The 23,197-nt window shown below is 32.8% G+C and overlaps 1 protein-coding gene across 1 annotated transcript; it reads left to right on the forward strand.

The window, feature by feature from the left end:
- Nucleotides 1-8,732: 8,732 nt before the first annotated feature.
- On the forward strand, nt 8,733-22,616 carry LOC111709179 (uncharacterized). The gene is made up of 11 exons (XM_023482791.1): nt 8,733-8,784; nt 9,902-10,032; nt 10,628-10,700; nt 11,877-11,959; nt 14,117-14,160; nt 15,474-15,552; nt 15,674-19,262; nt 19,351-19,511; nt 19,789-19,925; nt 20,416-20,491; nt 21,665-22,616. Exons 1-11 carry the CDS (start codon nt 8,754-8,756, stop codon nt 21,800-21,802), a joined length of 4,542 nt encoding a protein of 1,513 aa, XP_023338559.1. The 5' UTR covers nt 8,733-8,753; the 3' UTR covers nt 21,803-22,616.
- Nucleotides 22,617-23,197: the final 581 nt, after the last annotated feature.

Raw genomic sequence — 23,197 nt, forward strand, 5'->3', positions numbered from 1 at the left:
TTTAAAATGGGGCCGCGTGAGCATAATTTTTCTGTAAACGTTGATAGATTTCTAAAATTAAAAAATTATAACTTGTTTCACTTTTAACCGTCCGTAAACCTTCCCTGGGGTTGGGTGAGTTGCTACATATAAACGGTCTGCTATAGCATGACAGTCGCTTCTTTTTTTATCAACAGAAGCGGTTGTTATTGATAAGCACTTAGTTTGCAAGCAAGGAAAAATACTATTTATTCATGCGTCTGATAAAGAAGTTTCTAGATTTTCTAGGAACGCGACACATGGTGCGATAGCGTACAGATACAATTTTACTGCTTTTTAAATACATTTCAGAGATAAGTTCAGAGTTAGGTACCGTTGTGAATCCTTGTGTGTCCCTCTTTAAATTGAAAGTTAATTGAAATTTAGCGTACAGTCCCTTTTCTTCTATGATGAGGAAAATACCAATTACCGATCTTTTCGTTTACAATCTTTGTTTCTGTTTAGAAAACCCAGGCCCTGTCCATGGGTTTCTCTCAAAGTCACAGTGAGAAGTTTCAAACTAGTTCCACTAACCTTAGTTCTACAAACATTGAATTTTCTTATATCAAAAGTCTGTAGTCTGAATCTATCAACACAATATTCTATCCCCATATTGTACAGTTTTTGTTTCCAATATAAATAATATCCGGCCTCTTTTTGGATATTTCTACTATATAAACGATACGTAAGATAACGATTACAGATAATGCTGTATCGATTGGACTAATATCTGATTGAATTAAAGTCAGAGCTGAAAACTTATGAATGAGATATCCTTAATCCCGATCGCTTAATCTGATTATCCAATCCACTTTTGATTTTCTCCTTATAATCCTCTTTTTGGATATTTCTATTGTATAAAAGTTACGTTGGATAACAAGTACAGATAATGCTGTATCGATTGGACTAATATCCGATTAATAATTAAAGTCAGCTGTTCACAAACCGGCTCGGCTTTTAGAGCATTTAAACCAATATAAATTTAATCATGTTAATATGAAATTATTAAAAAACATATTTTAGGACTATTGTCATCTTGAACTTTAGTCTTAATAAACAGTAATCCAAAAACTTACGTTTTTTCAATCCATGTTTAGTTCAATTAATATGACACCATCAACACCAGAAATCAAACTAAACATGACACGCTGATTGGTTGAATTTTTAACTTCTTTCTTGGATATCCGCGAATTCGTTTTAAAATAATCTTGGGTTTAGTAAAACCAGGAGTTTAAGCAAGGATTGATTCCCAAATGTGGTTTCGTTTATCAAATTCTCTTAAATTTTCGACTTGGGGACAGGAAATATTTAGTTAAGATTATAATTTTCTGTTTCCATATTAACATAACACTTTTTAGAACAGAAGACTAACTATAACTGAATAATTAATAGTAAAGGGTCTAAACTGTGTTGAATAATAACCCAACAATGTAACACAAATACTGTATTTACAACAACAACAGGTGTGTTTTTAAGCAAATCAAAGGAAAAGTCTATGACAAACAAAATAATAAAAGTTGGTAAAAACTCGCCAATTCAAAAACAAAAATTGAAACAAGAAAGAGAAAAAAGAACGATTTTCCTCATCAGGTTCAGACACACAGGAACAGACTGGAGCTATCAACTGTTTGTGTTTGTACAACATGTACGAACAAGACATGGTGAAGTGCACAAACTGTGGTGATTTTGCACATGTGATATGTTACCAAATAAAGCTAAGTGAGAAGTTTGAGTGTGCGAAGTGTAAACAGAAGAACGGCTGTGAAACCGGGAACAAAGAAATAGATCTTTATAAAAAAGAAATAGATCGCACAATGAAAAGAAAGAGTTTGTTTATAAACTCAACAGAAGACAAGTGTTTTAACTGTCAACCTGGATTAGAACATTCAACAGAATTCATGAAAATTCGTTTTGGTTTCTCTAGTTCATATGTGGCACGGATAACCTTAGATCTGGTGAAATGTCAATTTATAACTTTTTTCGGCAGCTTTAACTTCAATGCTAAGATGATTATTAAAAAGCTGGTTATAACTACAGACCTAAGTTAGGAATAATGCCAATAATAAAAATGAAGACAGAAATGTGAAAAGGGGCTGAGCTTAATCTCCTCCAGATGGGGATGTTGAACATGAGAAGAAAAGGAGACAATCTTCACCAAGTAACCCAAACCCGTCAAGTGGTGGTTCGAAAGCAAGAAATAAGAAATCTAACACGAAGAAATATGCAAGAGAATATCTGTCAAGTGTTTGTTAAAGTACATCTGCAAGAGAGCAGCAAGAGGTTGCATTAGAAACCCTAAAAATACACAGAAACCGTGAAACTAAGATTAAGGAGACAAAATCTAAAAATAATCCTGGTTCTCTGTTTAACAATGAGCCATAAGATGGAGACAATTGTATTGTTGGATTAAAGATGGCAATAGACAGGGAGAATGGGAATTATCTAGTTAAGTTTGCATGGCCATCAAGGTTCATTAATAGTGAATCTAGGAACAAGTGCAGCTGAAATCGGAAAAAAATCCAGTAACCCTGTTTATGGTCAAGTGATTGATAAAACTGAGCCGCAACAGAACTTAAACGATGGAAATAAAAAGTGGAATTTTCACTTCATCCTAGAGATGGAAAGCGAACTAGTACAGGTTTGGACCTGAGAAAGAAATAAGAGATGAACAGCAATATAATCCAGGAAGAATAGAGATCATACAGCATCAGGGAGTGTTACTCTTCTAAGTTTAAATCAACAAATGATTACAGAGTAACTGCAATAAATTTGACAGGGTAGTAAAATCCAGGAAATACCTGGTTTCAGAAGATTCCAAGTCAGAGGACAGAGAGGTGTTCGCAAAGAAATTCAAACCAGCTCCCAAGAAAACTGTTAAAATTCTTAAAAATTAAAAGGAACATGATGCAAGATTAAAGAACAAACTGGATTCAAAGCAACCCAAAATCACGTTGTTTTGAGTGAGAACAAGATCAGGTTCAGGAGCCTCCTCAAAAACAGAAGATGAAGACAAATTAAAAGCAAATATCAGGGATCAGGATGAAATTTAAAAGCTCAGTTCTTCCTTACTGGGATAGGATGTTTAAAAAGCTCAGTTCATCAGAAATGGAAATAGATTGTTTTATAGAAAAACCAGGAATTTTTAAGTAAAAGTTATTAAGTGATCTTTTAAAAAAAAACTAAGGTGGTGGAGTAAAGTAAATTGTGAAGCCTGGGAAGTTCAGCAAATATTATAAACAAAAAGTGATATTTATCATCTAAAAACAATTTCCTAAAACCAAGAAGTTAAGACTAATTAAAACAATTGTAAATGTCATTATTGTTATCTTTATTTTTATTTTTTTTATTTTTATTTTTATAATTGTGATATTTGTAGAAAAGTAAAAAATAAATTTTTTTCATTTATTTCAGAAAGGATGGAAAAAAGTTCTAAGGTGCCGTAGTCTATTGTATCAATTTTACAATGGATATCTGATGAGATGGCAACAAAAATTAACTTGCTGAATTTGAATCTAAAGAAATTGGAAAAAAATATTGAAAAACCTGTTAAAGCATTGATTCATATTTCATATTTCATATTTTCATATTTTATTCAACTACAAAGCACGAGATAATACAAATAAAAAAATCACAATTTACTATGTAGTTTGGACCCGCCTAACCAGAGTAGGTTGTTTTAATTGGTTGGCCCACTATAAACGAATGAGAATTGCAGATAAAAACAATGTACATTGTACATTTTAAACATAAGAATGAGGATACTCAGCGTAAGGGTTGGAACAGAGGGTAACATAAGTTATTAAAATCATGTTTATGAACTACAGGGTGATGAAGATAGTAAAGACTAAGTTTATCCACATGATACACAGTTTGTTTTTTACAGGTATAATTTGCATAACTATCTAAAGAGATCTTGGCGACTTTTCTTTAAACGATTTTGCAGATTTAGTTTCTTTCAGCTCTAATTCAATCGAATTCCATATTTTTGGAAATAAAGCAGAGGGAAAACATTCTAGAGTTTTAAAGAGAACCTGTTCAAGCTTATATGATTTTGTTCTATTTGGTTCAGCTAAAGAATTAAACATATCATGGAAGGAAGCTGGAAGGTTTTCATAAAAGTATTTATGCATAAAAGATAGAACACCTAGTTTATATGTATCATCAAAATTTAGGAGTTCTAATCTGAAAAATATTGGATCTGAGTGTGCCTTAAATGAACTATTATTTACTGCTCTAATTGCCCTTTTTTGCAAAGACTTGATTTTCTGTAGTTTAGCATTTTTTACACCCCCCCATGTTNGATACAGATACAGATACAGATACAGATACAGATACAGATACAGATACAGATACAGATACAGATACAGATACAGATACAGATACAGATACAGATACAGATACAGATACAGATACAGTTACAGATATAGATACAGATACATACACAGATACAGAAACAAATACAGATACAGATACAGATACAGATACAGATACAGATACAGATAAAGATACAGATACAGATACAGATACAGATACATATGAAGTTACAGATATAGATACAGATACAGACACAGATACAGATACAAATACAGATACAGATACCGATACAGATACAGATACAGATTCAGATTCAGATTCAGATACAGATACAAATACAAATACAGATAAAGATACAGATACAGATACAGCTAAAAGGCTTGAGAGTTAGATATTTTGACAGATAGGTGGAGAACTGCTTTACTATATTAAACTAGGTTATCTTATCTCTAATCTTAACTCATGTTTATTATTATATTAGTGCAAATAATAAATAAGGGGGAGGTATAAGAGGTTGACTGTTTAATACAAGTTAATTTGATACACCCTGTATAGTGTGCAAATTATAGTGGAGGGGAGAGAGGGTAGAGGGGGGGGGGCATTTTTATTTAGCTATGCATTTTACACTGGAATTCTCAAACTTCTGGAGTTCCCAAATCGTTGTTTTAATGCAATAAAAAAATTATTCAAAGACAACAGAGTTGAGTTTGTAAAAAGTTTATATTAATGATATAAAATTAATTTAAGGGAATATGGGTGATTTTTAACTATTATATATTTCTCCCCCCCCCCCCCCCCAGGGAGCCCCTGAAAAAAAATCCCAGTTGTGCGACACATTTTTAGGAAACATTAGGGTAAATACGAAATTTTAACCTTTAAGAATAATTTCCCCAAACGGCCCAATTCGATTTTACTGTTTTTCCTGGCATTTTTGGCTTTTTTCAACTATTCTCGGCTAAATTGGGTTAGCTCTGTCAATATTTTAGAGATTTTGGAATGTGATATCATTTTAGAGATCATTTAAATTAGTATTGACAATATTTGACAGAGTTTTTTTTTTGAGTTTTTGATGATCAAATACTCAGAAATTGGTGAAAAATCGCGTCTTTTTCATCTTCCTTCATCTCCATCTGGGAGTGATTAAAGTAACAAAAAAATTTCAAACTCAATTCCATTCTGTTTGAAAATATTTTGGGAGTTTAGAAATGGCCTAAATGTGTTTTATTGACAAATTTAGAGGCAAAAAAAAAATATTTAAAACTCGTTTTCGGTATAATTTTCTTATAAGATTGCACAGAAGAATAGAAACCTTTGATATCTCTTTAAACGACTGAGTGGCGTACGAAAGCATTTGTGTCCCCCCCCCCTTATAAACCCCTTTTTTGAAAAAATATTGATACATACTTTAACATATGTAAACTATTCGATCATATATACACAATTCCATATAACAGGTATTAATAAATTATTTATGCAATTTTCTTAAGTGGACTCATCAGACACTTCCTCTTAAATACTGTGGTGTAAGCTTCAATGGGTGAAAAATAGAGATGGAAACGTTTCTGTAGAAATATCTATATTTTCATAGAAACGATACATGTTGTATAATTATAAATAATGATACATTTACATTGAAGGCATTATTGATTTAAGCTTTTTTAATGGACCTTTTTTAATTAAGGGCAAAAGTGAGATTTTAAAGTATTTTTATAAGGGTGCCCCCCTCAAGGGGGGCACGCCGAGCCAGCCCCTCCCTCGTACACCCTTGAAATGGCTGAGTAGAGAAATTTTTGTCAAATAGTTTAACAACTTTTAAAACCCCGCTTATGAGTGGAATTACTGTTAGGCCCAATAAAGTCATCTTTAGACTAAAATAATTCATCGAAAGGATTAATAAAATATATTGGATTTTTTTGCACTGCAATAAAGACATCAAAGGGCGTCGTTTTATGACTATAACAATTGTTTTATATGTGGGATCATTTGGACAAGCAAGAGGAGTTTTTAATTATGGTTTTTTTTTTGAGGAAAATGGGACCTCCAATTGAAGTCCACTAACCCCATTTTATTTACATAAATTATTTTAAGAAACATTGAAGTTATGACGTAATTTGTGATATTTATGTTTTGAAGTTTCCGATTTTATGCTTTTCAACAGATTTAAATTTTTTATAATATTTGGATAAAAAAGCTAAAAAAAATGTTTTACCTTTTTTTAAGACGCTTATTTAAGTTGGTTCCCAAATATTAATTCAAATATCATTCATTTCTCCGCAATTCTAATAACATTTAATGAATTTTCAAATTGTATTTTCTAACTAGACTAATTATTTAATATATTTGGTAGATTCAAGGAAGATTCATTTTCAAAAATCTATTTTTATATATTAAATATATTTTACTTAATTTAATCAGGTGATAGTTTAAATGAATACAATGATCTAAAGCGGAGTATATAAATTCCTAGGCTTTCAGAGCGCTTCGTGCACATCTTCAATTTTAAATTTTTGGCGTATTTTGAAAAAGTCAAATTTTTGAAATTATGGCTATCCATAAACCTTCCTTGGACCTGTGAAGTATCAGAATAAAATTTCGGCCGGATATGCCGTTTGCCGTTTGCCGCTTGCGAATTGCATCACCAAAGAGAGGTTTATAATTTTAACTTTTTTAAAACTTTATCCTCGTAAATATTTTTCGTTTTCATTTTTAGCTTTAAATTTTGGCCATAAGCTTTAAATCTAGCTTAATTTTGTACAGAAATTCAGAAAAATTAAAATAGGAAAATCTGAGAAATGCTTGGTTACCCGCCAAGGATGAGACTGTAAAGCAGCCCAAACCCTAAAAATATGACGATTAGAAGCTTGAATTTCGGTTTCTGCATTCAAATGGACTAAAATAGATTTTGTACAATCGTCTCTGAAGTCTCAACCTTTGTGGGTAACCCCGTATTTAATTTTGTTTGCCAATTGTTACCATTAAAAAGTAGTATGAAATAAGGAAATTTATTGTCTAAAAACTGACGTGAGTTAATCCACAGAGTTTAGGAAAAAATGTATTTACAAGCAAAAAATGAACAAATAAAATTATACTAATGAATCATTGACTCATAGAAAGCCGGAGCTCTCGTGGCGGATTCTCCGCTTTTCATTCGCCTTGATCGGGGTAACTCTTCCGACCCTTCGTCACAACTGGTTTTTGTTTCGGCTTTAGCCCAGGTCATGCCGTTTACTCCTGCCTTGTTTTCAAACCCTTGTCTATCCCCTAATGGATGAATTAACAATAGAATTCCCGGTTTCAATTCGGTGGTTTGCTTTTCTACGAGGAGTTGGCATTTCTTAACGGATAAATATCTATACATGATACTGATGAGTAGACTTGTCATCTGTCCCACTGATCCCTACATGATACAGATGAGTAGACTTGTCCTCTGTCCCACTGCTCCCTACATGATACTGATGAGTAGACTTGTCATCTGTCCCACTGCTCCCTACATGATCGATGAGAAGACTTGTCATCTGTCCCACTGCTCCCTACATGATACAGATGAGTAGACTTGTCATCTGTCCCACTGCTCCCTACATGATCGATGAGAAGACTTGTCATCTGTCCCACTGCTCCCTATACATGATACAGATGAGTAGACTTGTCATCTGTCCCACTGCTCCCTACGTGATCGATGAGAATACTTGTCATCTGTCCCGCTGCTCCCTACATGATACTGATGAGTAGACTTGTCATCTGTCCCACTGCTCCCTACATGATCGATGAGAAGACTTGTCATCTGTCCCTCACTTCTATCATTGACTACAGTTTATGTACAAGTAAGCCTTTCTTCATGCTTACAATTTCATATACTTTTCTTTGACTGACTGTCTGTATCCATTAAACGTCTAAACAGCTGAACCGATTATGCCAAAATATTGATATGACAACTCCCATGACCCCAGGAAAGGTTTATGAATGGTTGGAGATAAACAAATTGTTAACGGAAAATAATGTAAACTTTGAATATTTTTGAAATTCCACGAAATATGCAGACGAAAATGGCAGCTTGCAGAGCAACGTTTACCAGCTAAACTTGTTATATACTAAAAGAGGAGCACGAAGCGTTCCTTGAAATACATCTTTCTTTAGATGTAAACTAAAAAGAAGAAATGCCGGGAAATTATTATATAAGCAAAAAAGGTGAAATTGTTATTAGAAAGAAACCTTTTCAGTTAAAAAGTTTGTCTTAGTAAAAATTCATGAAAATAAAAAAAATCTCAAAAATGTTTTTTAAATCTCAGTTTCTAAAGTTGTGAGCATTCCCTTTAAGCTGTCTGACCTGAACTAACCCCAATATTGTGTCACATGTTGTAAAGTTTATATAAGATATTGCTGAGACTGATCAGGGCGCAGTACGTGTGGAAGGGGGGCCAAGGATGAAGCTCCTCATTCTCTTATCAACTATAGGTTTCTTAATAGAATTTTAGAATTTACATAAAAAGTTTTTTTTAACTTTAACTTTTTTTTACAAATTAATTATTTTGAATTTTCCTTAATTGATTAAATCTGCATGGCCCATTATACTTTTTCTTTCAATAACTTTTAGTAGAATTTATGAAACCCTATTGTCGATCTTTGGCAACTATGGTATTTCGTTCTTTGTGTTTTTTTACGCGCTAAAAACTCTTGTCAATTTAAAGTATCTGGAAGACTATAAGGCGCGCAGCTAGGGAAAGTTCACGCACCTCTGCCCCTTTAGTAAAAGTAAATTCAACGTAAATGAAGCATAAAGTCTGACCGCGTCAACCATGTTGCACCAGCTAGTCCTGTTGATTGTCTGCTTTATTAACCCAATGTCCGTACGGTACTGTACAAACTGGGACCGGAAAGGTTGACCCAGCTCGGAAATGTACTACGGCTGCCTGTGAGTTGTACAGTATACAGTATACAGATTAAACACAGCAAAACGGGACAGTCTACCCAGGGGCGGATACAGGATTTAAGTGAGGGAGGGGCAAGATTTTTTAGGAACAAAAAAATTAATAATTAGGAAAAAAAATCGTGCCGCAGGCGAAATTTTTTTTTGACTTAAAAGACTCAAAAAGAGTCAAAGTTAATGACTAAAGACTAAAAAACTAGATTTTTAACTTTAAAGGGACCGTTCACTTATTTGGGTAATTTCAGGGTAAACTAAACAGCCTATTCGCTCTTGATTGGTAATAATCTTACTTTTCAAAGACAACTGTGACCGGAGAAAAAGCCGATTTTTCGTTCAGAATTTGAGCGGAAAGGGACGGTCCCTCTCTATAGACACTATTTGATGTTTTTTTATATGGCAATAAATCAAGGGTTGCTTACACTCGATGCGCTCCAATGTACGGAAAATGTCGTCTCATAAACAAATGACGTTAATGAGATAAATGACGTTACTGATAATAGAGGCGAGTGTAAGGATTAGTGACGTTATTTACGGATTTCACTTCTATTAATTAGGAGACGACATTGTTTGTACATTGGAGCGCATCGAGAGTAAGCAACCTTACTGAACAACCTTGATATAAACAAAAACAATCTGGATTTTTAGGCTTAGCCTCATGTTTTCTCGAGGATGGAAGGGAATACGTTTACAAGGAGGAGGGAATACAAACAGCTGGTACCATGGACTTCACACCAGCTGCCGCTGGAATGTCATGGACTTCCACAGTCAGATTACAGGTATGGACTGCATGCATTCATTAGGGTTTCCAACCAGAATTCCGTTTCGAGGAATCGGCGGAACTACTTGGAATTGCGAGCAATTAAGCAGACTTGTGCGGAATTAAGGGGCTCGCAGTTGCTTGCAAGTAAAACCCACTTGCATTGGGAACCCTAATCAACGTTAAATATAATATCATTTGTTCACTCTATAGACAAATACATTGGTAAAAATATCAAGAAAACAACGTCATAATCAAAATTTCATTAAAAAACCTGAATATTTCCGGGTTTTTTCTCCAGTGCTAATCCATAAATTTTGATGGACTTTTTTGCTACCATCTGTTTTCTAAGTCAAAGTGCACCATATCCTCGTTGTGTTTAACACAAACTCTGATTCTCTAATTCCTATATATTTTCGCGCCCAAATGTCGTAGACATTGGGTAGAAAAGACATATTGGGATTAGTAAATTTAAGTTTGTGACAAAGACTCAATTCCTTTTCTTTCGGAAAGTTTCTTCTAAATAACTAATAGTAATCAAACTGACATAATTTGTCTTAAACTATGTGGGTACATTTGTAATGGTTTTATTTTTTGAAAAATTAATATTTAAGGTTGGCGATGACAAAGTGAATGTTCGAGTTTTTGATATTACATACGCTAAATACAATGGACCATATCCTACAGGTCACATTATTTTAATTCTATAATTCTAATTAGTTCTTTTTTGAAATCTTTCAGAATTCTTCTAATGTTTTCTTTATTTATGTAATTCTCCATCATGAAATTATAAATTGTGATTTTCTATCTAATCTTTTATACTTGGCAACTACACCTCTTCAATTTTTGTCAATGTGTAATTCTAACTTTTGTGATTCTAACTTTTGTAATTCTAACTTTTGTGATTCTAACTTTTGTAATTCTAACTTTTGTAATTCTAACTTTTGTAATTCTAACTTTTGTAATTCTAACTTTTGTAATTCTAACTTTAAGATTTTGCCTTACGCAAGTTTTAGTTTTGTAATAATATCTTTTATAATTCTATCTTTTGTGATTATGACTGTTGTCATTATAACTTTTTGTAATTATTTCAATTCAATTCTACCTTTTGTAATTCTAACTTTTGTAATTCTAACTTTTGTAATTATTACTTTTCTAATTCTAACTTTTCTAATTCCAACTTTTAAAATTATAGTTTTGTAATTCCTTCTTTTCTAATTTCAACTTTTATTATTTTAACTTTTATAATTATAATTTTTGTAATTGCATCTTTAATAATTCTAATTTTTCTAACTTTAACTTTTATAATTATAATTTTTGTAATTCCAACTTTTGTAATTCTAAATTTTAAAATTCCAACTTTTATAATTCTAACTTTTATAATATTAATTTTTGTAAATCCAACTTTTGTAATTTTAATTTTTCTAATCCCAACTTTTATAATTCTAACTTTTCTATTTATAACTTTTCTAATTCTAACCTTTATAATCATAATTTTTGTAATTTTAGCTTTTGTAATTCTAACTTTTGTAATCATACATTTTGTAATTCTATCTTTTGTAATTCTAACTTTTGTAATTTGAGATTTCAACTTACACACGTTTTAGTTTTGTAAAAATAACTTTTTGGCATTCTTTCTTTTATTTCTATCTTTTGTATTTATGACTTTTGTAATACTAACTTTTGTAATGTTAACACCTTGCAATTCTACCTTTTATAAGCAATATTAATTTTGCAATTTTACTATTTATATATCTTTAGTAATTATAACTTTAAGATTTTACTTTATGAAATTTTTAGTTTTGTAAGATTTAAACTTTTCTTGTTCTAACTGTTGTAATTCAACTTTACATTCTGTTATAGACCACTCAGCGTGGGGTAATGTTAGCTATGAGAATGCAGCTGGATATTCCTATGAGTTTGTTGTAAACTACAATAAGGGAAAGGTTGGTCACAACATCATTTCAAATTTATTGTCTCAAACTCAAATTTTAACACTTTTATGTTTACATTTAAATCTGGAAACTCTTGTTTTGTTGAATCCAAATCTCAATCTTTTGTTAATCCAGACGGACTCACATGAAAATGATACAGCACTGCCATTGGTGGAAGTTCTGGCCATGTGATGCGGACGTATTATTTATATAATCATTTATAGCTATTAAAAAAGAAAAATTATGAAATTCAAATAATATTAAGAGCAAAACTTAGTTTTTCAGGATCCTCTGGGATATCGCCGTTTTAAGATTGGTTACGATCTGTTTAAAACTTAGATTATTGTACCAAATTTTATATATATTGGTATTGGTATGATTTTGACACTGTTTTATATCAATTTCTCGAGACAGGAACATCAGATAGAACTCTTTTAGGTCTCGATCAACTCCTGAAGTTCTAAGGTTTCAGTCTATACCCCCTTACATTTTTCCTTTACAGTCCCTTTAAGCATTAATCCTCAAATAAAAAGAGCTCAGTGTGGATATCGATATCAAGGGATCGGGATTATGAATATCCAACACAACAGTTCAAAGCTCTGCAGGTCTTAGGACTTTGATATTTGAAGCTTTGAACTCTGTTTGATCAAATATCAAAGGTTTGTGTATCATCAGCTGTTGCAAATATATAGGGATTAGAATCAAAGAGAATAGAATATATTTTAGAGTGGAATTTACTAGAAAAAAGTGTTAAATGGCCATTTTGTTGTACTGTTTCCATACTGCAGGTGTACTTCACATATTTATGCTATATAACCTTTTGGGCCCTGGAACATCATTTTATAGAAAATCTAAAATTAATATTAAAAGAAAACCAAATTATGAAATAGGCTGGTTTCATAATTGACCAATTATCATTTCACATAAACTCTATGCTTTTCATTTTACAAACGATGATTTTCTGTTATAACTATAAATCAAATGATGTTTTTCATTTACCTTATTCATTTATCAAGTTTATTTGACAGCTTTAAAAAATTCGAAATTAAAATGGATAGTCTAGGGAACATACTGTATTAATGTACTCTACTGCACATATGTGAGCCGAACAAAAGGAATAACACTCGAAATAGGGAAATAAGGCAAATTCGTGAGGGAAACACTCTGTCCAACCATACACAGATAGACGAGAACTTCTTGAAACTGTATATTTCAGTAACGAGGTTTCCTACAAAATACAAATTGTTATTGACGTACTTGCATATAAATAATAATTGTTAATAAAGATTAAACAGTTGAAGGTTTTTATCAATAAATGAGTATTGGAATTCTAGGTTTTGTAGGTTTAGCAGGATTGGAGTTGTTTGAACTGAAGTCTAAAGCAATTTAATTCTTCTGAAAATAAATATTCGTCTGGTTAAATAAGTTCACTGTTTGATTGCAAATGATTAACTGAAAATTATGTTTAAATGGGTTCTTTTAATGCACTTAAATTTTTATTAGCTCCATGAGGTTATTGTTTATGTTTATGCAAAATCCTTGGCAATGTTTGGTTTGGTGGGTGGACGGAGGGTTCAACGGAGATACAGTTTGTCGGAGACGACCTTACAACAGGGGAAATTTGAGGGATATGGTTCACAACATAATTTGTGAACATTTACATGATTTGTACACTTTGAATTCCCTTTCAGGCTGAAAGGGACTGATAAAATTCATACCGAAGGATTGTCTAAATTCCACTCTAATATATATTCTATTCTCTTTGATTAGAATATCAGATTATGAACTATAGAGCAGGATTGTGTACAATGGCCGCAGGGGATGTAGGGCCGGGATGGAAAATTTCTGCATAGGGCTTTAAATATTTAACAACCAGAGAACCTCAATACGACCTGTGTCACATTAAAAAAGTTCATGCAGAAAATAAGCCATGTTTTGTGGCAAATTTACATTTATTATTTCAATAATATATTGATCCCTGGCAACAGTTTACAAAATTAATATTTTCTTTTTGATTTTTACAGTGTAGACTAAACATTTCTTTCAATATAGAACTGATAGGCATTTCACACGTGCAACAATATACTAGATAAATTAAATATTTTGTATCTTAAAAATAAAAAACCGGATTTAATGACACATTTCTTATAACACAGATTTTTATTCTAGATTGTTAGCATTGAAGTGCCCCCGCAGCACCCTGTACACGTCAGGTAAACAACAGGGTAATCCTCAATATATTAATATAAATATATATATATATATAGCTATATATATATATATATATATTTATATTAATATATAACATTCGATGATGGACCAAACCTCTGTATATGTATTAATATATATATATATGTATATAGTATTTTCAACTTTTTTCAGTTTAAATATACATTTTAGATGTTTAAATATATATTTCTTCCAATACAAAAGGTTTCATATAAATATATGCTTAGATTGTCTGTTTCTTTGTAACCGATAAAAGTCAAAACGGCTGATCTAATCATTTTGTGGAACCTCACATGGCCCCAAGAAAGGTTTATGGATTCTCGTATTCTAAATACAATTAAAAATAGAGTAAATAGTCAAAGTTTGAACTCATCTGTTGAAAATAAGATGCAGCTTGAATCCGAAAGCTCAAGCCGTAAATAAGGCCTAACAACAACTTGAATCCGAAAGCTCAAGCCGTAAATAAGGCCCAACGACAGCTTACTAATTCGTACTTTCCCGATTTTTTAAAATCGCAAGCTCTGCTGAGATAATTTTAATTAAGGGATTTTTGAAAGTATTGAGTTTCGTGGTTACTTTTAATAAAACCCAAACAACAAGTTTTGCCTGGGTAGAATCATGTATAATGAGTAAATGTTTCTCTAGTTGTTTATTGAATCATATCTACACATATACACACATCAAAAACATATAACTGAAACATACAAAATGGATAAGATATATAAGTTGATAAATATTCATACACACATGCAAGGTGGTAATGCATGGAAAGTTAATAGCAGTTGCGTATACGCTGCATGCAAAAGAATAGATGCATCAGTGTTCGTTAGGTATCCAAGGAGGTTAAAAGCATTAAATTTGGATAATTTTGATAATTCACATAAAAGTTTCCTATGACCAGAATATTTCATTGATTTTTTTTGTGAAAGATGGATCCCACGTCAGGCTTTGACATCCGTCTAGTGTTTACATTACCGCTCAGAGACAGTACACTGCAGTACAAAAGATGTGTACACCTCTGAAATAACTTTTCTTGCATTACAACCTTGCACACATGCAAGGTTTGCAAATTAGCAAATTATTACCTTTTATTTTGATAAATTCCTCTTGGAAAACTCATCCTCACAAGTTACAGGTGTGGAGTTCTCATTGAAACTAAAACTAACTGCTTTTAATGCTTAAAAAGACAAACAAAGTAAATTTTGTCTTATGAAACTGAATCAAATCTAATCAGGGATCAAATTTAAAAGTACAGATAATTAAATTTTTTTCTTACTTAATATAGGTTTTTATTTAGAAATCAGATCAAGGCACTGGCCTCCAATCTACAGTTGAGTGAGGAATCATCTGAAAAGTCTTATTTTGAGTCTATGGAGGTAACATTTATTATCTAATAAATATTTAATATAAAAATAATGAAAAATTTATCAATTCAATAAGATTGGTTTTGTTATTCCTTTAAATAAGTCAGAAAAAAATTATATATTTTTTTTACAGAAATCTCTGCATGGAGATTGTAACATCCACTATACCGTGAACCAGGGCTTTGTAACAAGATCAGTGTCTCATTTCTCAGACTGTGCCAATCGTCCCTACAGGTTTATTGACAATTGGAGGGGATGGATATGTGATGGAAATCATGCCATGGAAGCAAGTCTGATGGATGGTCATTTAAAAGAAGGAAGATCAAATCCAGAGCCAATATATTCCAAATCCGACTCTTATTATGTTCTTGGTATGCGTGACAACAAAGCTGTGGTAGAAAAGATGGGAACAGAAGCAGGAATTGGAGCACAGTTTTTTGAAGCAGAAGGTTCATCTCATTTTGTTTACACTAAGAGGCAGTTAACACTTCAGGAGGTAAAAGCTTCAGACGGAAGCATCAATCCCAAAGGAGGAGAAAAATTAACTGAGCTTACCTTTGAGATGGACAACTCATATCATTGGAATAAAGACAGAGATCTTCAGGCATCAGAAAACTACTTTGGTATTGGTCAAGTCTACAATGAGCCTCAGAGTGTTTATGAACAAGCTTTACTGAACACTTTGAGTGAGTTGCAGGGTTCCTTTGGTATTCATGATGCATCAAAAGAAATAGAAAAGGCTCATGAGCATGGACTGAACAGTGCACTCGCAATCATGATTAAGCTGAATTACAAAAGTTTAACAAATGTATTCAATAAACTAAGGGCTGACACTTCTGAAGAAGGAGTAATAAGAAGGAACTTGTTTACAGAATTTTTAGGATCTACAGGAACCACAGCTGCAGCTATGCTAGTTAAGGATGCTATAATTGAGGGTCTATTTGACAATGGACGCGATGCAGCTCGGGCATTAACATCTATTCCATATCATATCAGGCGTCCCAACACACAGCTTGTAAAGGAACTGGAGTCTTTGTCAGCAGTAGACAAATATGACACCCTCAAAATGGCACTTCCTCTTACCATTGCTCACTTAGTAAGAAGGACATGTGACTTGGCTGGTAAACATATGGGCTCCCAAGAAAGTAGAGAATGTCTTTCTCAATTCAGTGACCAATATGCAGACAAATACTTTAACATCTTGTCAACCTCAAATGACCTGGATGAAAAATCTCTTGCTTTATCATGCCTCAGAAATTTGAAATGGGGTAAAGTTTCAGATGTGTTAAAGCCATTCATCTACAATGCTGATAATGATGATTCTCTGCGAGCATCAGCAATCATTGCTGCAATGTATGGAACATTTGTAAAGGGAAACACGGCCGCATATTATCTTCCCATATTTATGAACATGATGAATGGACCTGAAACAAGAATGAATGCTCTTATGGTTATCAGCTATGGCAAGTTTGACGTAACCCAACTTTCAGCCATTGTTACCATGCTTTATGCAGAACAAAACTTTGAAATAGCCAACTTTGCTTATACACTTTTTGAAATGTATTCAAAGTCAATTAGTCCTTGCAATGCAGAAAAAAAAGAACTGATGAGTCTTTTTCTTAGACATATGAAGCAGGTTGGCACCCATGACACACAGTATGGGATTGGCATATCCAAGATCTGGGCTCAGGAGTTTGAAAAAGAAAAGTATGGATATGGTGGAACTAATCAGATGTATGTTGTGGGCAGTGGAGACTCAGCATCTCCATTGAAGATTGGACTAAGTGTTCAAAACACTCTTTATGGCAGATACATGAGTGAAATAATTCGAGTGGAGCTTAGAATTGAGGGTGTTGCTAGGGCTGCCTTGAAAAAGTTCCAAGAATTACCTGAAGGTGACTGGAAAATTGATGATTTAGCTAAACTTCTATCTGGAATGGGAATTACTACTAAGAAAGACTCACCAGTTAGAGTTGAAGTTACTCTGTCCCTAAAGAGTAATGTGATTATTCAGAGAAGATATGATGAAAGTGCAACAGAAGAAGGTGGGAGAATAGCTGATTTCCTCAAAGATCTTCAAGATGCAACAGGAGGCAACTCATATAGTATTAACCACCAGCGTTCAATCACTCTGGGACAAGGTCTCTATGAACAACCGACTGAAGTTGGGTTTCCCATGTTCTTTGGTTCCATTCTCACTACCATGGGCTCGGTTCAGGCTACAATTAAAAAAGGTCTTTCAAGAGGAGTAATATTTAGAGATGTCTCTTTTGACATTAATCTTAGGACTCAAGGAATGAATATGATGGCATTTATGGATTTAGGAAGCAGTAACATGTTTGAAATCAAACAAGATAGAGTATATGGTGCACAGTTCCCAAGAAAGTTTGTGGTTGGAGTTAATCTGATTAAAAAAGAGTTAAAAGTACAATTTTCTCAACCAGAAGCTAACCATCCTCAATTACTTATGATGCATTCTCAAACGTCAACAGGTGTAGTACCAATGACCAAAAAAGGCAATGGACTGCAAACTCATTGTCCTAAATGTTTAGACAAATATGTTCTTACAAAAAATAATGCTAGGTCAAAATTGATACATGAAGAAACAAGCAAAGAAATGGGATCAACAACTAAATTAGAGTATTTTGACTGTGAATTAGATCTAACAGATGCTAATGTTGGACTGACCATATTTAATGTTTTTTCTCCCATGAACAAAAACCCCCAAAATTTTATGTCTAGTTTGATCATGGGATTAAGACAAGTAAGAGTTTTTCTTACCTACTTCCCAAAGAATGAGAAATGTGGTGCTTACTCTGTATTTTCCCAGTCAGCTGAAAATCCTGTCTCTGAGATTGAAATAACTATTCAAGGGAAAATGAGTGATCAAGATTCCCTTTATAACTATGTTGGTAAAAAGTTCCTTATGAAAACTCTTGTTGTTTTCAAAGGAGAGCCATCAAGTAGAAGCTACAGGTTCAACTTCAAGTATGATTTTGCTCCTGGTGCAACCAAAAATGAGATAAGGGCCCAATTTGCCCGTCAGGATAATTCAGATCTTGGATTGCCTAACTATTCCGTATGTTTTTCTGCTGATAATCAATATCCAGATCTACCTGATACCATGCTCATTGGAGATATAACAGAAAAGCTGAACCTCAAGGGTAATATGGTAATTAAGTATGGAGAAACATCATCCTGTGCAGATGCTACAGGTTCAATCAAAGTAGATTTCAATCATGAAACAACATCAGAAGCTAAAGAATCATTAAAAACAACAAGTTACTACCAGAAATGCATGGAAGATACTAGTTCTCCAGCTTGGAAGAATAGAAATGGCATTCCAATTACCCCGTCTTGTTGGATGACTGGAATTGATTCTGCACTTGCAAGAAAATATCATTGGGATATTGGCTTTGAAAGTACAACACCTGAAGTGAGATCTTTACTTTCTGTTGTTGAAAACCTGTTCAAGACTGTTCTTCTTCCCTATCTGGAACACATCCCTGATACCTTTAAAGCAGTCACCAGCCAAAATCCCACTGTAAAGCTTGATGTGGAGTTTAAAAACAGAGATTCAAGCTGTGATGTTAAATTGGAAACAGAAGGGGGAGTTTCTGAGTTTAAGGATATTCCTGTCAAGGTTAATCCTGTTGGAGGGCCTCTGAGAAATCTAAAATTTGACATGTTTGGACCTGCATTAGTAAATAATAATCTTTTACGTAAGTAATTTTAAACCATTTTAAACCAATTTCAAAAAAATTATTAACAAAATCATAAAAGTCATATTTCATAATAATTCTTATTTAGATTACTGCATTTTAACTTCTTCATCTCTTGTCTCAATGGATGGTAATTCTTTTTCCTACAGCCCTGAAAGTTGCTGGTCTTTAGTATCTGGACACTGCTCTGATCGCCCGACCTATGCTGTATTTACTAAAAAGGGCACAGGTCTTCCACTTGCAGCAAAGGTAAGGCGTTTTCAGTTAGTATAGTTTCTTAAACACAATTTTTAACATTTCAAAAATGGAAAAAGTTAATTTTTTCCTTTTGCATGATTCAAAATTAACAAATTAAAATGATTCTAAGAAAAAGAACACCTGGAATGTTTTGTAGAGTGCAGCTATAAAAATTCTTATTCAAAATGTTAAACTAATGGCTCCAAAGAATTTAAAGAAGTTTATAAGACAAATCGATCATGAAAAAGATGAAAATAACAACAACAAAAAATACCCTTTAATATCTTAGATCTATGCTGGTGGTCACAAGATTGAGTTTAACCCAACCAGCTCTAAAACAATGAAAGTCACCTTAAACGACAACGCTCTGGAGTTAAATCCCAAAGATGAAAAGACCCACACTGAAGGAGGATCAGAAATATTCAAGTAATCATTGTTCTTAAAACCACATGAAAATCATGAAAATATCAAATTAAGTAAAAATTGTCCTTTTTTTGGCGCCGTGACAAACTCCTGAAAGACAAACTCCTGACGAGACAAACTCCTGACGAGACAAACTCCTGAAAGACAAACTCCTGAAATTATGAAATGTAAACTTATCAAAACCCACTTGTATTCAGCTGCATTGTCCAATGCGCACTATGTTTGGTGTAAGTAGGGATAACTGGAACATTGTATTCAGTTATCCCTACGGACACCAAACATAGTGCGCATTGGACAATGCAGCTGAATACAAGTGGGTTTTGATAAGTTTACACTCATAAATCTCTGTACTAGACGAACACACAAAGAGTACTGACGTAAGTCTGGCATTGCCTTCTTTACAGGGTCACTTAAAATTAAGCTTACAGCTTCCCTTTAAATGACAAATTTGGAGTTCTGAATACACAATTAATTATACAATGCTATTTTCTAGGATGTATAACATCGGTGAAACTTACGTTGTGACAATCCAAGGAACAACTATTTTGTATGATGGAAATTTCGTTGAGGTAAGAAAAAAATTATTTGCTTGCTTCAGTTCTCCTGAGTTCATAATTCAATGTTAGGTACTTAATCCAAATCAACATCACAAGTTGAAAGTTTCCAAATATAATTTCCAAAGTGAAACTTTTTCAACTTTTAAAGCTGAAGAGCAATGCCAATGGGCAATCTTAGCCAAATACTACTTACAAGCTGTACAGTGTATACAGAGTGCAGTTTTCGCTATTTTTGTTTTGTAAACTGACCTTCTTCTGACATCCGTAGAACTTATTTTAAGTATAAAATACTAGAGATGGCCGCGTAAGTTTGTTTTAAAAACCGTTCGTTCTGTAGAACAACAATTGTTTTTTCAAACTCTTTTGGAAAATTGTTTGTTCAGCAAAAAAGGTCACTTGAACAATGATAAATATTTCGATGTTGTTTTTCTTTCTTTTGACTTTAGTAAAATATTGTGTTTTTCGTTTTTCTAAACGACACCATCGTTTATAAAAAGTTTGTTCATTCTTTAAAATGTTTTTTGTACAAAAATACTCTGACCATCTCTATCCAATATAATCATAGAACCAATTCTATTATGTGTGCCCATCTCTATAAAATATAACCATAGAACCAATTCTATTATGTGTGCCCATCTCTATAAAATATAACCATAGAACCAATTCTATTATGTGTGCCCATCTCTATCAAATATAACCATAGAACCAATTATATTATGTGTGCCCATCTCTATAAAATTCTATTATGTGTGCCCATCTCTATAAAATTCTATTGTGTGTGCCCATCTCTATAAAATTCTATTATGTGTGCCCATCTCTGTAAAATTATATTATGTGTGCCCATCTCTATAAAATTCTATTATGTGTACCAATCTCTATATAATTCAATTATGTGTGCCCATCTCTATAATATTCTATTATGTGTGCCCAACTCTATAAACTTCTATTATGTGTTCCCATCTCTATAAAATTCTATTATGTGTGCCCATCTCTATAAAATTCTATTATGTGTGCCAATCTCTATATAATTCAATTATGTGTGCCCATCTCTATAATATTCTATTATGTGTGCCCATCTCTATATAATTCTATTATGTGTGCCCATCTCTAATTCTATTATGTGTGCCCATCTCTAATTCTATTATGTGTGCCCATCTCTAATTATATTTATGTGTGTATTTGCAGGTGGTTCCCTCCCTAGCAATAAAGGGTCGACACTGCGGTGTGTGTGGCAACTACGACGGGAACAAGAAGAATGAGTTGACCGACAAGAACGGAAACACGATCTCATCTGAGCAGCTGGCATCAAGCTGGTGCAAATAAACTCATTTCAATCATAGAGTAGAGATATTATATAGAGAGGAAAAAAAGGCGCAACCTTGGTTTGAATATTTTCTTTCAGTCCAGTTCAACAATGCATTAAAATGCGGTATTTAAACGTTTAACTTCTCTCTATTTATGTCGCAACTCTGTGATTTGAACACTGAAATCAAATCTCAATTTTTAGATTAAATTATTCTAATTTATAATTTTGTATTATGAATTAAATTATCAACTATTTGAAGTCTAGTTAAACACAGGTTTCTTTTTCTATGGATCTTTGTAATTTTTGAATTTGCCTGAAAGAGTTCATATCATTTGTAATAAGCAATCTATTTTTGTGTTTTTGCACCACAGAAACCGATTTTCCATATTCTATTTTTATTTGTCTGTGTAGTGTGTTTTCAAATAAATTGTTTAAATTATGATAATTTTTTCTTAAATTGAATGTAAGTTTTATTTACAATGACCCTCCTTGCAAAGATGGCAATGCCTGATTTACAACGATATTCTTATAACCTGAAACTGATCTAAAGTATTTTTTAATTTGAAAGTATTTATTTCTGATTATTTCTACATTGTTTCTTAAAAACAAGAAATACGCAAGCAACCTTTCCAGGGACACAAAAAAAATCTAAAAATGTAGTTCTAATTCTTACTTAATCGGACAAAGTTTTTGTGGGTATCGTTGTTCATCGAGCATTTCCATTTTTAGCGAAATTACGTTTACAGTTTAAATAATGATTAAAGTTATACTTATTCAAATGTGTACTGTAATTCTATACAAAATTGACAAATTACAATTTACGTAATATTATAGACGTATTTTATTTAATTATCAGTTGTAGTGAAATATAAAAAAAGAAAATTCGGTCATCCAAGATTTTAAGATAGAGCTAGGGAAGCAGTTGTAGCCTGTAGGATAAAGTGAAATAAGCAAAGTTTATCAAAAGAGAAAGTTTTATTCTTAAAATGAAATAAGGTTGGAAAGAAAACGAGGATGTAGGAAATTTCCCAATTTAGAGAAATATCTTCTGTGTTTAGTCCTCCAACCAACGAATCTGGGGGATTTCTGAAAAATAAGTTGACCGTAGACGTCATTTCAAGTGGGCCTCAATTCAAAGGGCGAAATTTCAGATTTAAAACATTTTCATTTGTTAGCAATAATTCTAATTTATTTTTCTCTCTCAATCCGATTCCGGGCCCCGGAAATCCAGCAATCTTGTCTGAGGTCCCAAGTAGTGATGTCAACGTTTTGATTTTTCTAGATTTTAGCTTTCGTTACGATAGTGTTCATCAAAAGTATTAACGTTTGAAACGTTACGTTGCACATTGTAAAATTTTATGGTATAGAGTAACGTTACGTAATGAATTTTCTGCACTTGAATACTTTATATA

This window comes from Eurytemora carolleeae, unplaced genomic scaffold (genome assembly GCF_000591075.1).
Source record: "Eurytemora carolleeae unplaced genomic scaffold, Eaff_2.0 scaffold805, whole genome shotgun sequence".
NCBI classification, from domain to species: domain Eukaryota; kingdom Metazoa; phylum Arthropoda; class Copepoda; order Calanoida; family Temoridae; genus Eurytemora; species Eurytemora carolleeae.